General features: G+C 50.6%; 5 protein-coding genes across 5 annotated transcripts; 2 read left to right on the top strand and 3 right to left on the bottom strand.

Moving 5' to 3' along the window:
- Positions 1–1,006: 1,006 nt before the first annotated feature.
- Positions 1,007–2,904, top strand: HOO65_010499 (Beta-hexosaminidase; the record flags this gene model as incomplete). Its single annotated transcript, XM_071005622.1, has 3 exons — positions 1,007–1,165; positions 1,237–2,412; positions 2,473–2,904. 3 exons carry the CDS (start codon positions 1,007–1,009, stop codon positions 2,902–2,904), a joined length of 1,767 nt encoding a protein of 588 aa, XP_070862321.1.
- A 1,294-nt stretch (positions 2,905–4,198) lies between these two features.
- HOO65_010498 (ABC1 family protein YPL109C, mitochondrial) lies at positions 4,199–7,760 on the bottom strand (the record flags this gene model as incomplete). Its single annotated transcript, XM_071005324.1, has 3 exons — positions 4,199–5,284; positions 6,116–7,579; positions 7,656–7,760. 3 exons carry the CDS (start codon positions 7,758–7,760, stop codon positions 4,199–4,201), a joined length of 2,655 nt encoding a protein of 884 aa, XP_070862320.1.
- A 1,215-nt stretch (positions 7,761–8,975) lies between these two features.
- Positions 8,976–10,152, top strand: HOO65_010497 (Cytochrome c heme lyase; the record flags this gene model as incomplete). Its single annotated transcript, XM_071005953.1, has 3 exons — positions 8,976–9,128; positions 9,194–9,792; positions 9,870–10,152. 3 exons carry the CDS (start codon positions 8,976–8,978, stop codon positions 10,150–10,152), a joined length of 1,035 nt encoding a protein of 344 aa, XP_070862319.1.
- Positions 10,153–10,415: 263 nt separating this feature from the next.
- HOO65_010496 (uncharacterized protein) lies at positions 10,416–11,051 on the bottom strand (the record flags this gene model as incomplete). Its single annotated transcript, XM_071006168.1, has 2 exons — positions 10,416–10,933; positions 11,003–11,051. 2 exons carry the CDS (start codon positions 11,049–11,051, stop codon positions 10,416–10,418), a joined length of 567 nt encoding a protein of 188 aa, XP_070862318.1.
- A 935-nt stretch (positions 11,052–11,986) lies between these two features.
- On the bottom strand, positions 11,987–16,351 carry HOO65_010495 (ABC transporter G family member 11; the record flags this gene model as incomplete). Its single annotated transcript, XM_070999732.1, has 1 exon — positions 11,987–16,351. One exon carries the CDS (start codon positions 16,349–16,351, stop codon positions 11,987–11,989), a length of 4,365 nt encoding a protein of 1,454 aa, XP_070862317.1.
- Between the last annotated feature and the right edge of the window lie 13 nt (positions 16,352–16,364).

Below are 16,364 nucleotides of genomic sequence, written 5' to 3'. Positions count from 1 at the left end.
AATTCCGGAACTCCGGATTTTAGCTTCCTCTGTCGTGACTGTGTCTTAGTCCCCGTTCCTCTGTCCCCTTTTTGATTACATTCCTGTTACTTTTACTTACTTTGAAAGACATGCTAGCCCTTGCTCTTCTGTACTAGCCCGGCATTGCATGATGTACTTGGCCTAGGCTAGCTGTATCTTACCGTACTATAGGGTTCTCTCCATCTATCTTTTCTGTCCTTCCCGCCTTTCTTTGCTCCGTCCATGTCTGGATGCCTCTCTCCCCATCCCATCCCCATTTCCATTTTTGCGGCAAGCAGCGCGAGGTGTGAATTTCCGAAATTTGGAGACTCCTCTTTCGATATGTAACGGCAATGCTCGTTTACGTGTGGTAGAGAGACATGGCGTCCTTTCCATCAGGTGATAGTAACAGCAAGTATTAGGTTATGATGGCTCCATTCCCGTGCTGGTTGGCTGGTTGGTCTATGGCTTAGTCTCTTAGCTGTAGGCTGCACAATTCAGAGATCAGTCAAGGCCACCCTAAACGTTAATATTAGCCCTTGGCTTTGGCGCTTTTTTCTCTTTTTTTCCGTCTTATTCTTCTCTAAACTAACTGTTGTGTAGTGGTCTATTAGGACATCTTAGTGGGTGAGTTCTATCATTTACTACATATTTATACTTTCTGTCGTGTGCCGATGTTGTTCCAAGTAGGGATAGATTCTCCATAGCACTGACAATCCCCATTCTGATCGACATTGCTGATCCCCATGTGCTCTACTCCTTAAGGGCCCTCCTATTCCTTTCTGATTTGTTTGCTTCTTCTTCCGTCTTCTTCTCAGCCTATCACATATCCCTTACTTAAGGCCTGTCCTCCTTCTCCCCATCTGCTAGGTCTGTGTATTTGGTCTCTACACTTCATCCGCCTTTTTTTTTTTATTCCTTTTGAGAAGCTCTTCTGCCCTCTTATACCATTGTGCTCTACTCCACAAAGAGTAGAGGGTGAAGAAAAGAAGCAAGAGAATAAATAATGCCGTCTCTATCCCGAACATTGGCCGTAGCGGCCTCTTCGTTGCTCCTGTTCTTTTCGCCGGCCGCCGCGTTGTGGCCCGTGCCCACCGAAGTGTCAACGGGAAACACCACGCTCCTAATTTCTCAGTCCCTTGACGTGACTTACAATGGGAGAAAGGTAGGTTAATCTGTGCACTATATTTTTAGATTCTACTCGCCGTGCATTAGCTAACAAGCATTCCATTCTAGGTAGCTTACACCTATGGCTGCGCACACCCTAGCGATGTCTTCGACGACAGGCTGCTAGTGCAGGCTGCTGTTTCCCGCGCCATGAAGGGTATTTTCCATGATAACTTTGTGCCATGGAAGCTTTCACCTAGAGGAAAACTTGTCCAGCCTGATGTTTACGGGACTAAGTATGGCTGGGTACGCAAGCTCTGTCTGATACAGACTAGCAATAACACGTCCTCAGTGCTGACAGCCCCCGATGGCGAGGCCGACGAGGCATACACGCTCGAGATCACCGAGGCTGGCGTGGCCACTCTCAAGGCACCCACGTTGCTTGGACTATTTCACGGCCTGGAGACCTTTGTGCAGTTGTTTTACAAGCACTCCTCGGGCACATACTGGTACACCCGGTCAGCCCCTGTGTCTATCTCGGATAGCCCGCAATATGCCCACCGCGGTATTATGATTGACGGCTCCCGCAACTTTATGCCTGTTGAAGACATCCTCCGTACCCTGGATGCCATGGCCTGGAACAAGCTGAACCGCCTGCATTTCCACATCACCGATTCGCAGTCATGGCCGCTCGAGCTCCCCTCCATGCCCGAGGTTTCGGAAAAGGGTGCTTATGTTAGCTACCAGACGTACAGGCCGGCAGACATCACCCACATCTACGAGTATGCCCTAGTGCGTGGCATTCAAGTCATCATGGAGATCGACATGCCTGGCCACTCGGGCTCTGTTGCCCTGTCTCACCCGGAGCTAGTTGTGGCGTATAACGAGCAGCCGTACTGGTACTACTGCGCGGAGCCCCCCTGTGGCGCGTTCCGGCTGAACGACACGGGCGTATACAAATTCCTCGATGCTATGTGGGATGATCTCTTGCCGCGCATTAATAAGTATACGTCGTACTTCCACACCGGCGGCGACGAAGTCAATGCGAACGGGTCGATGCTGGATCCGGGAGTCCGCTCTAACGACTCAGCAGTCCTACAGCCACTTGTCCAGCGCTTTGTTTCTACTGCCCACGATCAAGTGCGCAAGCACGACTTGATTCCGCTGGTATGGGAGGAGATGGTTGGGGTCTGGAATCTGACCCTTGGCTCTGACGTGATAATCCAGAGCTGGCTGGGAGGAAATGCCACTAAGAAATACATATCGCAAGGCTTCCAGGTGATTGATAGCAACTATGAATTCTGGGTAAGTTTTGTTGGTGATAGCAGCCATGACTCGGGTAAACTAACGCCTTGGATAATATAGTATCTCGACTGCGGCCGCGGCCAGTGGCTTGACTTTGACAACGGCCGGGCTTTTGAGAGCTTCTATCCCTTTAATGACTGGTGCACACCAACTAACAACTGGCGCAAAATGTATGCCCATGACCCGCGCGCTGGACTTAGCGATGCCGATAAGTCGCTTGTGCTAGGCGGAGAAGTTGCTGTGTGGTCCGAAACCATCGACTCGACCAACTTTGACAGCATTGTGTGGCCACGCGCATCAGCGATGGGCGAGGTGCTATGGAGCGGGCGCGTTGATGCGGCTGGCCAGAATCGCAGCCAGTATGATGCTTCGCCTCGGCTATCAGCCCTAAGAGAGCGTATGGTGGCACGTGGTGTTAGTGCGTCGCCTATTCAAATGACATTCTGTACACAGGCTGATGATCCGCTGGAGTGTGCGTACTACTGGCCATAGGGGGGAACGAGGATCAGGGGGACTATAAGGCCGGAGGCAAAGATATTTCCTAGGCTTGGTGAGCTGTACTTACTGTGACTAAAAAATACAGGAGAACACATTGACTAATAATAATAACCAGTAACTATGAACTAAAAGGACAATGCAAGCGCCAAGGAAAAAAAGTAGCTAGGCTATCTATACCTTGGGGAAGATGGGATTGCAGGCAACCATTGACAGCAAGATGTGGCAAAAAGGATGATCTGTCAACGACGTCGATAACTGAATGGCTGTCTCGAAGCGTATTTGAAGTGCCAACTTTAACATTATTAATGTTGCGCTCTGCTAACTCGGTTATCAAGGTAGGAGAGGAGAATATGTGTCGTGTAACAAATCTGCGCTGTGTAACAAGGAGAAAAGAGGGAATCGAGGCCGCTGAACCGGGGCACCCTATGAGGAATGATGGAAAGAGCGGAAAGGATACTGCTTGGCGTTCCCACCTCTCCCCCTTTCCCTGTCTTCCAATACAAGAGCCTCACTACAGCCGAGGTAGGTCATGTTCTGGTAGTTAGCTAGAACTGGTGGCGGACACTTCGAAAAGTGCCTGCTTGGGTGCAAAGCCCGTGACTAGCTAAAAGAACAAGGCCACTGGTGAACATGTAGGGTTCTGTCAAGGCCATGGAGCCAAAGATTTGTGGGCAGGCTTCTGAGACACACAAAGGTGACGACAAGTCATGTTGCCGGCGTGCTAGGAGATGATATTGGCTAGCTGCTCTCGCTAGGCTAGGGATACGCCGTCATATTGCTATAAAGTAGCAGTATATAGGTAGACGGTAAACAATAAAACGCAAAACAACAGAAATCTATCTTCAAGAGTTTGTGATAACTAGGCCACACATATATTCAAGCTAAAATAGGAATTTAAGCCCTTGATTGAATAATCTAAAAAGTTATCGTGACAAAAACCATGCAATACTGGGGATTTCCACGTGGCCACCCACCATGGTAATAGTCAGCGCTCCGCAGTTTAATCAAGAGAGAATGGGCGGGAGATGCTGTGCTCTATAGGCTATGAGCGTACGTGATAATACGAACAAGATATCACAGCCTATACAGTAATTATCAAGCAGTATGGGGGGGCAGGGCGCGGAGGGGGGGGGAGCTAAAAGATGGCTAAAAAAGACTTACAACACTGATGATTTTAATGTGGCCACCCACCATAACAGTATCAGTCCGGCGCTTTGTAGTTTAACTAGAAGAGAGCGGACAATACCCAGTATTCTCTACAGAGTACTGAGCTGAAGCAGTACCAGACTCAGCGCTGATCCGCACCCAGGCATAATGTCCCATTTTCCATATGTGGGCTACGCCGAATCTCCACCATCTCCGGCTGGTATTTCGACTCCTGTAGCGCCAGCGGCATAGGTGGTAGTGCTGGCGATAGCCGTGCTGCTTGAGATAGCCGAGCTGAAAAACTACAGTCGTTTAGGGTTCCATGCGGAAATTCGACTCGCTGTTCCGCTTGGTCTTCCGCCTGGCCCGAGAAGGTGCGATATGTGAAATCGCCAGGCATTTCGATGGGCATTTGGTACGGTGGCGGCATCTGCATGATCGCATTTGTTGGACCAAGCGACATGGGTGCTGGGTGAGGTGACATGCTCGCTTGGCGGAGTAACATAATCTCTGGACGGGGCGACATGCTTTCTGGACGGGGCGACATGCTTGCTGAGCGGGGCGCCATAGATTCTGGGCGTGAATAACACGTGGTCTGGCCCCGAGCGATATTAGCCTGAGCAGCTACATCCGATAGGTCCTTCGGATTTAGCGTGCGCAATCGACCGTTTTCAAACATGGCCTGCAGCGCGCCGGTATCCAGCAGCTCGGCTTTCTTGATAAAACGCTGCACAACCTGCTTGCTAGCCGCCTTCATCTGGCCTCGCACAAAGCTCATTAGCGTTATATTGCACCGGATCACGATGTCTTCTCGTAGATATAGTCCGTCGCGCGGTGCGCCAAGAGAGAGTAGCCCGAGCTCGGCAGGCTCAGGGCGTTCGCCGGGCTCGTTTCCAGCGATGCGGTAGGTGTTGCGCAGATCAATGCCCATAGGGGCATATATATGAGTCTGTAGGCCCCAGGTAGTGTCGTGGAAACAGCCCTTAAAACTGATCTTGCCCGACCCCAAAGCACCCATTCCGGGGACATATTGGATACGCTCAGTGATTTCATACCAAGTAGAGTAATACTCATCGGCTGCTGCATCACGGGGCGCAGCGATGGGGGTGTGGGAGAGGACAAGTGGGTTCAAAGTAATGATTTCGGAATGTGAATGGATAATGTCAAGGGCCAGTTGGCGGGGGATGAAGCTAGGAATAGGCGTAATGATAGTAAAACTATCCTTCTTCTGCATGAATCTAGACATGGCAAGATACAAAGATACAAGATATTTTTATATTTGGTCTGTAGGAAGGAGAGAGGAAGAGAACAGAATAAGATCAAGCCTGCTAGGAAGTGATAGGCTCGGAGATTGTGACTGGCATCCGGCTGGTCAGGCGTTTTTACTTTGGTGCATCAGGCAGCGTTTTTGTATATGAGGACAGGAAGGAATATGCAATAGTAGTTGGTGGTAAGGGAGCAAAGATAGCAAGCAGTAGATGAAGGAAAAGAAAAGCACAAAATAAGAAGTGATGGGAGGGGGGGGAGGGGGGGGAGGGGGAACTTGGGGCAAAATTTTGGAGGCAAAGGAAGGGGAGACTTGGTGGTCACCAAGAGACAAAACTAGCAGTGAGCAAAAGAAGGAAAGAAAAGAATAATGGTGTGGTATGATGTACAAGGCTATACGTTTTTCATATAACTAGCTGCACCTTGGCAGATGATGACAAAAGGTAAACCCCGATGCCTGACCCAAGCAATGCATGTGTGTGCGTGTGCGTGTGCGTGTGCGTATGCATATATGCAATGAGAGAGTGATGTGCTGCAGCACGGCAGAACAGAATAAGCAGGCAGCTCGGAGAGAAATATTGTAGCAGTCGACAAAAACTTGTTTGCCTAGCTAGAGAGGCAAAAATAGGGAAGCTGGTGAGCTTAATAAATGAGATGTATATAAGTTATACGTTGGGCGATAGTAGATCATATTTGACGCATGATTCAACCTGTTGATTGGCTTATCGTTAGTTATGGCGCACTTGCATGGCTTTCTAATACTTAAGCTATCACCGATTGTGCATAAACTTACATCATCCACGCTGGCTTGAAGGAAGCGCCGCGTCTCAAGGCCTACCCACATCAGCAAAACCGAAAAGTCGCCTTGTTTTGCCATTTCAGCTCCGCTCTGTGCTGATACTTGCCGGAGGATGGGCAGCGCACTGCTTAGCAGGTCAAGATCTGGGTCAAGTGTCCGCCCAATCCCTTCCAACAATAAAATGCTAATGACGACGTTTACAAAGTCGCCCTCCATGCGCACATGGTGCTCGCGAACCATGCCAAGGACATTTTGCAGGATATCACCTATCTTGATGCTGCCGAGGGCTAGCGTGCGACTCTTGACGTTATTGACAAGACGCTGCATTTTCAAGGCAAAGTATTCTTTGCCAATAACTGCATCGGGCTGGCGACACCGATCGCACATGAGCTCGCCAGCTCGGTAACCAGAGAATTCGGCAATAGCACGGAAAAGATCCAAAAAATTTCGGCGATTGACAGCGTTGAGCTCTGTCACAAGCCCTGTATCAATGAAGATGAGCTGGGCGTGGTATCCCTCCCGCTCAATATTTTCTAGCTCCCGGACCCATCCTTCTCTATTCTTGCTGGCAGCAAAGGGCCGTAGCCGAGAAAGAATTTTCTCCGTCTCGGTATCAGGCCACTCCTGGTTTGAGCCTTCGGACTTGCTCCACTTGGGCAGTTCGGCTGGATAGAAACGCACCATAATATTCCCTGGATGCAAGTCTGCATGGACAAAGTTGTCTAAGAGTAGCATACGAAGGAACGCATCTAAGCCTTCGTTTGCTATGTCTTGCTGGTAAACGCCGCCACCGAGCTCGAGAAAGTCTGCTAGGGGGATTCCTTGAGCAAACTCCTCAATGAGCATCTTCTTGGTCGTGAATTGTGGGTAGGCATGCGGGAATGATACTGTTGTTCGGTCTTTGAAATTGTACCGGAATCGAGCCAAGTTTGTAGCTTCTATTCTGAGATCTAGCTGCAGATGCATCATCTCGCCAAACTGGGCAACTTCGTCGGGCAAAGAAAGCCACTCGATACTGGGGATGGCATTGAGAACCTGGGCAAAAAAGGCCATTATACGCAAGTCTCGCCGAATTGTGCGGTCGATACCCGGATGCACAACCTTGACCGCGACATAGGACGATGGGACGCCCTTAGGCGAGCTCTTGAGGATAATATCGATATTTCGAAGAACAGTTTCTCGTAACAATTGAAAAGCACTAGCGGGGCCCTTTGCTTCGGGGACCGTTAGCCCAGGGCGTAGCTTTGCCTTGTAAACCTGGGCAATGGCGCCAACACCCATAGGAGTCGTCTCAAACTCTTCAAAGATGTCATCAAATGGTAGACCGTGGAAAGCCTCGGAAATAATGTGTTTTGTTTCGGCAAGACTATGGGCTGGGGCATTTGAGTGCAGTTTGGACATGATGTTGCACATTTCATCGGGGAAGATGTCGGAGCGAGAGGCTGCCCATTGGCCTAACTGTAAAAGTAAAAATCAGTTAGTTGTTTGTTTAGTGTATAGGCCGTAGGGGAATGAATGATGCGCCTCCTCTAACCTTGATGAATGTCGGACCAGCCCACTCCATGGACTGCACGAGAAAGCCGTACCACCACAAAGTACCACTTCGTTCATTGTCCTGCTTAGCCACACGAGGGCCCATCCAGATTGCCGGGACACAGATTATCACAGGCATAAAAATGCCAAAGAGGTGCACAAAGCGCACACAAGTACAGAATGGCTCCCATATCCATGTATCAAGAAAGTAAACGACTTTGCATCTAAGCCGTGTCAAGCTACTTGTGGCTTTGGGAAGTCTTTTATCCATCTCTTCCTGCGACGATGCTAGCATGAGAGTTTCTGTCGGCGTCCGGTCCTTCTTGTTGTTTGTGGAGCTGTCTACATCGGAGGCACCGAAGCCGAGTGCAAGACCACCTGCTACTGCCGCAGCTCCAGCCCCAGCCTTGAGATATTTGATTTGGCGTTCTTTGTGATACCTCTGGTTAGACCCGTGTGACAACCCCGCAAAGCTATGAAGACGGCGAGCTCGGAGCCGTGCGGATTGTTGCAGGTTCAACAGCAGAGACCTAGGTAGTAATGGCGACAGGGAAGGAGCTATCCGGTGCAACTGCCCGCAAGGACGGGCACATCGGACAGTCAAGCTCATGATGGCTGATGCGATGACAATGGACAAAGGCAAAGACTCATGACGTTGCTATTAGCAGAATAAAGACAAGAGGAGGACAGAAAAAGAGGAGGAAGAAATGAAAAAAAAAATGAGAAAATTCGACGGAAGTACGATTGTGCTAGTAAGCGTTTGAAGGTAACTGCACTCGTGAAAAACTAGACTCGGCAATTGCAACTGCAATTGAAACCAATCACCATATGCGAGCAGCTGAGCAACAATGAAGGGCTAGCAGATGCACGATAAAAGTCGATAAAATAGGATATCAGTCTGCTAAGAGCAGCTTAGTCTTTCTTCCCTTGAGATATTAACACACTTAAATCAAGGCCATTTACAAAAATTGGTTGCATGCCAGATAGCAATTGTCGCAACATCTAGCATTCCTCACATTAAGCATTTTGACAACCCAAGCAAGCTGGAAGCAGCACTTTAATCCTGCGGCTATCGGTTAATCACTGGCCATATACGGCCATATACAGTTAAACGCAATTCAGCTCGAAAAAAAAAAATGATCGTAATTGCCATGTGAAATGGACAAAGCGGCCAATGAGCGGAGCAGAAAAAAAAAAGAGAAGAAAAAGATAATCACCGTCATTACCTTTTTTATTTTCTTCGTCTCTGCCCATCACTATCACTACACCAATATCTTCATAGCTACCGCCCCATTCTACCTTGCATTCACATTCCGTCACTATGGGCTGGTTCTGGGCTGATTCGACTCCAGCTTCGTCTTCCGCTACAGCAGCGCCTGCTTGCCCTCTAAAGCACACTCCATCCTCAACTGCTGGTATCGATGGAAAAGCCTGCCCCGTCACACACAAGGCTGAGGCTGGTGCCGCCCCTCCAGTATGCTGCCTCCAGGTATCCTGCTTCGCTTTCTCTCTTGCATAACCACTAACGGCTTTGTCCAGGCTGCCTGTCCCATGCACAACAAGACCGTCGATGTAATGACCGGCAAGGCTTATAGCTCGACGTCATCCGCGACCCCGAAATCTGCTCCCGCAGCTGAGCCTACTGAGTCTTCCCAGAGTGGCTTCCTCTCGCAAATCAACCCGCTCAACTACATGTTCCGTGAGATTTCACAAGAGCGTGCACCGAACCAGGTCATCGACCTTCCAACTGAGCGCGAAGGCTCATCGATCCCACGTGGTGACGGCAGCGACAAGTGGGAATACCCCTCGCCCCAACAAATGTACAACGCTCTGCTGCGCAAGGGCTACAAGGATACCGACGCAACAGCCATTGAACAGATGGTTGCTGTGCATAACTTTCTCAACGAGGGTGCCTGGGATGAGATTCTAGGCTGGGAAGCCCGCTTTGCTGGTGGCCTGTTCCGTGGCTGGCAAATCTGCAGACGGGGAGAGGAGAGAGCAGCCGAGTGTGCCAGTGAGGTTCCATCAATAGAGCAACACGTCCCCACCTTGGTTCGCTTCCAGGGCCGGCCAGGCGAGAAAACACCCAAGGCAACTCTTATGAACTGGCTGGGTGCTGTTTTCCCCGATACCTTCAAGTAAGCTATCTCCCGATATAAATATTGAGGTTCCCTCTCTCTCACTTCAAGCAACGCTAACCGATACCGCCCGATAGCGCGGAACCGCCTTTTGACCGCCACGATTGGTACGTTACCCGCAAGGTCAATGGCGAGGAGAAAGAGATTCGCTACGTCATTGACTATTACTCGGGCCCCCCCGAGCCCACTGGTGAGCCAGTCTTCTTCCTTGATGTTCGGCCAGCTATGACCCCTAGCGGCGCTGCAGAGCGTATGATTCGGTGGGGCACAGATACTTGGTGGAAGGCCAGTGGCGGCGAGACCAGACTCGCCAATGCCATTGCCAAGGCTCGTGAGGCTACCCAAACAGCAGAGAAATAGTCCGTTGGGCATTGGCCTGTTTAGAGAATCGCTGTATGTTGGGCGAGTGTATTTGTACGATTATGGTGGGAAGTGCTTCTACGTTTGTTGTCTTTGTTTTCGACGCATGTTGGAGTTTAGTGTTTACAGTCATTTTAAGTTGTGTTAATATTACATCCCATTCTTCTAGTATGCTGCTACCTGCTGCTACTCAGTGAGCGCAATGCGACTGTTAGTTCCAGACCAACTCTTCCTCGCACAGCGAGCCCTGTAGAGAAGCCGGCCTATGAGAGCTTCTTTGACAGCGCCGTGACTTGGTCTTTTAGGGCAGCGCTTTCCCGCGGGGAATTCTTTAAAACCTTTTGCAGCAAATGGTCAACTTGGCTTTGCGGCGTAGTGGGTGGCGATCCCTGGGCCGTTTGGATGCGTGAGATCTGGAAGGCCAAGAAGAATTTGGGCACTTTGATATCCAATGCCCCTCCAACAGAACGAATACCAGCCTCGGTTGCAACATAGACGTTCGCCATCTCCTGGAACTTGGCTAGGTCTGTGCTAGCCAGATTGTTCTCGGTAGCAAATGTAGACAGGGCAAAAGCCAGCGGTGTCTGCGAGCTTTTGCTAAAGTCAATAGACGAGAAGGTTGTGCTGCCATCAATAGTGTCCGGCACGCCGGAGATGGTGGTCTTGGAAGTATCGCAGGTCACAGTGTTGGCTAGGGAAGCAGCGGCATCGCTTACTTCAGCGGGTAGAGCAGTTGTTCCGATGACAAAACACGGCTCTGCGCGGCCAATGAGAGATGGGGCTAGAAGAGCAGACTATTAATATCAGGAGGGGTCTTCAGCAGATGTAGCGCTCGTCAAGAATGACTTACCAGCCTGAATAGCCAGGGAACTAATGATGAGATAGAAGAAGGAGTGCATTATGAGTTGGAGATGAAGACTTAAGAGAGCGAGTGGGTGGGGTGTATATATGCAGTATAGAAATGAACGCAACTGGCAGGTTAGCAGTAGTGAGCACCAAGATTGGCGAGAAGAGAGGAAATGTAAATGCGAAAACAGAGAATATAAAGTGATGCGTCCTAAAGGCCCCTCGCTTTCATTTGCCATAGTCGACATTGTGCGAATATTTATACTTTTTCCTCGCATCGATCCAACCAAGAGAGTCTATAGCTTTTACCCATCTTACAAAAGTATAGTCAGACACGAACAGTTACAGCGTGAAGATCACCCCCAAAACTTCAGACAATTATGAGGGATGCTCACCCTCAGGCATTTTGCAGAGACTCTCTAGTGTGGAAAGACGAAACAGTGGCCATTCTTAATGTTATATCCGTCTAAACCACGATCACGATCGTGTAGGCCAAGTCAAGTTCCAAGCTGAGGTTAGATATAGATTAGGGTCTGTATTAGGGTTAATAAGATGAGACGCAAAAAAGCATCATGTTCGTTTCTCCCAAGTGCTTGTTTCGGATAGACTTTGAAAACAAGCCTTGATATGGAAGACATGCATAAAATAGCTTGAGGCAAACTTGCCAAGAACGGAGTGAAAATACGACGGCATTGTTTTTAGCAGAAGCAAAAGTAGATTGTTTGTTACCCAACTAAGTGGCATTAAAAGAAAGCTTTCTGTTGATATACTACTGAAAGAGAAGCAGAAAAATAAATGAACAGCAATGGCATAAGATGCGACGAGATATATCGAAACGCAGAAACAAAATGGCCAAGCACCAGAAAAGAAAGAAATAAGCAAACTGAGTCTATCAAAAGCATATCCAACCCATAAGCCATGCCAGGCTCGCCGAGGACAGCGTACAGAGAGTATGTATTATAGATTTTCCAACTTTAAAATCGACGTCTTACCGCCTGTTGTAGTTGATGAAGCGGCTTCCAAGGAAGAGAATAATCAAGTTACTGCCAACAAAGGCCAGGAAAATGCCCATGTCTCTCCAGCGGTTGTCAAAGCTAAGATCCAGAGGCTCGTAGAACTGGTCGCCGACGGCGTAGGCACAGTAGCCACACTCTGTAGAATTAGGGTTTGCAATGTAGCCAGCTCCACCAGCAGCAAAGAAGTTGTCCATGTAGGAGCCGCAGGTCTGACCGTTGGGCGCGTTGAAGAAGTTCAGCTCGCTGTTAGTACACTCAACCTTCTGGCCGTGCAGTGCAGTGGTAACCATGCCACCGATAAGGCGAGTGAAGGGGTCAAGTTCGTACATCCACGAGCTCCAGAAGTCAGGCATCTGAGAGGACGAGATGGTGACACCACAGAAGAGGGAAAGAATAAGCATGATCAAGGGGTCAAACTGAGCCGAGATGAAGGGGGAGGGCGTCAGAGAGCCCAGCATCTGGCCGAGCGTGATAGAGAAGAACTCGGTGATCAGGATCATCAGGAACTGGTAGCCAGCGCGGCTAGAGCCGCCCTCAAAGCCGGGCATGTAGTAGATGGGGATGTAGAAGACAACAGCACACAGAACAGTGTAGGGGATCTCGGCAATGACAATCGACATGGCAAACACAATCGAATTGTACATCTTGGACGACGCCTCCCGGAAGAACAGGGCACGCTTCACGTGATACATAACCTCGACTTGAGTGATAATCAGAGCCGGCAACACGGTGACCTGGAACATGACAAAGACCTGGTTCTGCAGAGACGTGCGAGAGTTGTCTAGGTTGAGGTAGGCCAGACCAGCAATCACACCAACAAAGATATGGTTGAGAATACGCGTGACAAGGTAGTTGGGCGACCGCCAGAAGGAAATGTTCATCCGGTTCAGCACAACCTTGAGCTGGTGGCCGAAGGGCGAGGCATACTCCTGGTCGGGGCCTTTGGTCGAGTTAGTGCTTCGAGCAGCACCTTCACGCTTCAGCTCGGTGATGGTCTCCTTGACGTGGGCAAACTCAGGGCTGTTGTCCCAGATATCCGCCCAGTCAGTGGGGCCAACACGAGGGCGTGAGCCAGCACCAATAGCCTCTAGCATGAATTCGGCAACGTTCTCAGTCGGGGCAGCGTCGGCGCCGTGGTCATGCAGGTATCCACGCAGAACATGAGCATCCTTTCCAATAGGGCCAAAGTAAACGGTACGGCCTCCACGCTGCAGCAGCAGAAGACGGTCAAAGTTCTCAAACAGCGAGGCATTAGGCTGGTGGATGGTGCAAAGAATGGCCTGGCCAGCAGATGCCAGCTTCTTCAGGAAACGAACAATGTTAAAGGCACTCTGGGAATCCAGGCCGGAAGTAGGCTCGTCCAGGAAAAGCAGCAGGTCGGGCTTGGCAGCAAGCTCAACACCAATGGTCACACGCTTTCTCTGTTCGACGGTCAGGCCAAAGTCGCCAAATCCAATCATGGCATCGGCAATGTGCTCCATTTCTAGCAGCGAGATAATCTCCTCGACGTAGGCATACTTTTCGGCCTGGGGGGTCTCAAAGGGCTGGCGCAGGTCAGCAGAGAAGCGGAGGGCTTCACGGACAGTCTGAGTAGGGTCATGCAAATCGATTTGTTCAGCATACGAGGTTGAGCGCTGGAACTCCAGGCCGGGCTTGGCTCCATCAACCAGAACGTCACCAGTAATCACACCAATATTCTTACGAGCAGCCAGAACATCCAGAAGCGTAGTCTTTCCGGCACCAGAGGCACCCATAAGAGCAGTCAGCTCACCAGGGCGAACATAGCCGTGGATGTTGTTCAGAAGACGGCGGGTACCCTCAGGGACAGGCACATCGTAGTTCAGGTTCTCCCATGTCAGAACAGCCTCGGACTGGAAACTGAGCTCAGCCGTCTGTTCGGCGCTCGGGTTGGCACGTCTAGCCTCCAGCTTCTCCTTGAGAGCCGTGTTAAGGGCCTCGCGCTCCTGGTTAGGCTTGTCAAAGACTTTGGCACCGCCACCAGGGCCGCCGTGGTTGACCATCTCACCAAGGGTGACATTGAGGAACAAGAACAGTACAATAATAGCGAGAACAATGCCGATGTTACGCCACAGATCGCTCTTAGACATGCCAAAGGACGCCTCAATGTAGTCAATGCCTCTCACAGTAGTCGAACCGGCAACTGAGCCAGGCAGCGTGCAAACCTGGTTGACAATCTCAGTGTAGCCATTGCCGTTGGGGATAAGGCTGCTTCCATCACAAGTCAGGTCGATACGCATGAATTCATTGATCATCATGCTGGCAAATACCAGGCCAACGGGATTGATCCAGAAAATCCAGCGCATCCACTTGTGTTGCGCCGGGTAGGCAATCAAGAAACCAGACGTGATGATTAGGGCAGACAGGGTCAGTACAGTAAACTTCATGGCGTAGTCGAAATCCGGGCTCATACATCCAACGATTCTGAAGTACAAGGTCATGGCAATACTAGCAATGACGAGCACAAGGTAGAATATGAAGAATGCACCGGCATCACGAGCTAGATTAGTCATAAAGTAGACAATCAGAGAGAAGACGAAAATCTGGCTGGCAGAGAATGCCTGGTCGACGATGATCTGGGCAAGCCACAGGGCTGAAGGACGATGGAAGGTGTATGCTCGGTGTTTATCCATGATGCCTCGACCCGTCATTGTACTGGCAAGTTCAGAGAAGGTCTGGAAAGCGATAAACAGTAGCGAAATGAACAGAACACCACCACGGGAGAAGGCGTCAGCAGACGTAGAGCCGAGATCATAGTATAGTGTGCCAAGAACAAGAGCCATGACAATGGCCCGGAACCAAGAGAAGTACAGAGAGAAGGTGTCCTGCATCTTGAGCAGGAACTGGCGTTTCATCAGAGCCCAGATCTGGATGTGGAAGCCAGCAGTGTAAACGGAATGAGAAGGGGATGAGCGTTTGCTTTCAGCGACAGCGACCTGGAAGTCCTGGAACTTGGCAGACTCAGTGTTGAGGTTCTGGAGGTACTCTTCCATTTCGCGGTCCAGGCCTTTCTTGACGTCGGACTTGGAGAAAGCCTCAGCCAGGGTCTCGGGCGAGTGCGGAGCATTTTCCTTGGAGAAGCCAGGGGCATACTCGCGCTCGAACTCGTCAGTGCAGCCGGTGACATAGTCTGGGGTGGTCTGGCGGGGACGAGGAGCAAAGCCCAGGCCCTCAAAGTACTGACGAGCAGTCTCGATAGGGCCAAAGTAGGCCTCACGTCCTGAGTCAATGACAAGGACCTTGTCGAAGACGTTGTAGATGTTTTCGGACGCCTGGTACAGAGACACAAAGGTCGTGCACTTGTATAGATTGGTCATGACACGCAGAGACTTGGCAAAGTCCAGGGCAGTGGAGGCATCCAAGCCACGAGTGGAGTTGTCCCATGAGCAAATGCAAGCGTTAGTGATCATCATCTCGGCAATAGAGACACGCTTACGCTCACCGCCGGAGACGCCACGAACATGGGCATCACCGACGACGGTATTGCGCGTATGCTCAATGTTGAACATCTTGAGCAGGGTGGTGACAACGTTGGTCTTGAAGTCATGCTTGGTCAGGCCCGCAGGCAGCTTTCCGGGGACCTTGGTGTCCAGGGCAAAGTCCAGGGTCTGGCCGACAGTCAGGGTAGCATGGTGGATATCGTCCTCCTGGTTGTAAACAGCCTCGCCACGGTACTGCTGGAACTCCTCGGCAGTAAAACGGCCGTAGCGTACGTCACCCTCGACGCCAGTAAAGCCAGCTCGTTGGTTAGCAATAGTCTTAAGGAAAGTTGAGCAGCCAGATCCGGGACGGCCCAGAACTAAAACCATTTCGCCAGGCTTGCAAAGACCGCTGAAGTTGTCCAAGATTTTCGTCTCGGCAGGCTTCTTGGTGAGGCCCAGCAGGTTTCTTACGGGGCTGATGACATCCAGTTGCAGCAGCATGGCAAGCGGAAAAGTGAAGATAAAGTTGGATGAGCTAGCAACGCCGCTCACCGTCAGGTTGTTCCAGTAGGCACCGATGTGCTTAGGCTTAATTCCAGCCTGCTCTTCGCGAGCAATATCGCCACGGAGAACACTCTCCAAATCAAAGAGACCGTCGTCAGCCGAGTCACTGGCCTTTTCAGGGTCTTCATGGGTCTGTTTGCTACGACTAGCGCGGCTAGCCCGACTCAGCGACTTGCGGAGCTCCGCAAATTCGGCCTCGGCACCCTGGACAGACACACCACCACGAGGGCCGGAGGGGTCATAGGGACTGTTGTCCACTTCCTCCCGCCGATTGCCAGGATCATTCATCGAGTTGGCTGTTGAAGAGTCAGAGCCCGCGACTGGTGCTCCCATGATGGGCAGGGAG

This window comes from Ceratocystis lukuohia (assembly GCF_044167205.1).
Source record: "Ceratocystis lukuohia strain C4212 chromosome Unknown Supercontig1_pilon, whole genome shotgun sequence".
Taxonomy (NCBI): Eukaryota; Fungi; Ascomycota; class Sordariomycetes; order Microascales; family Ceratocystidaceae; genus Ceratocystis; species Ceratocystis lukuohia.
Note: the sequence above shows the minus strand (reverse complement) of the source record. Positions and strands in the feature narration are given on the sequence as shown.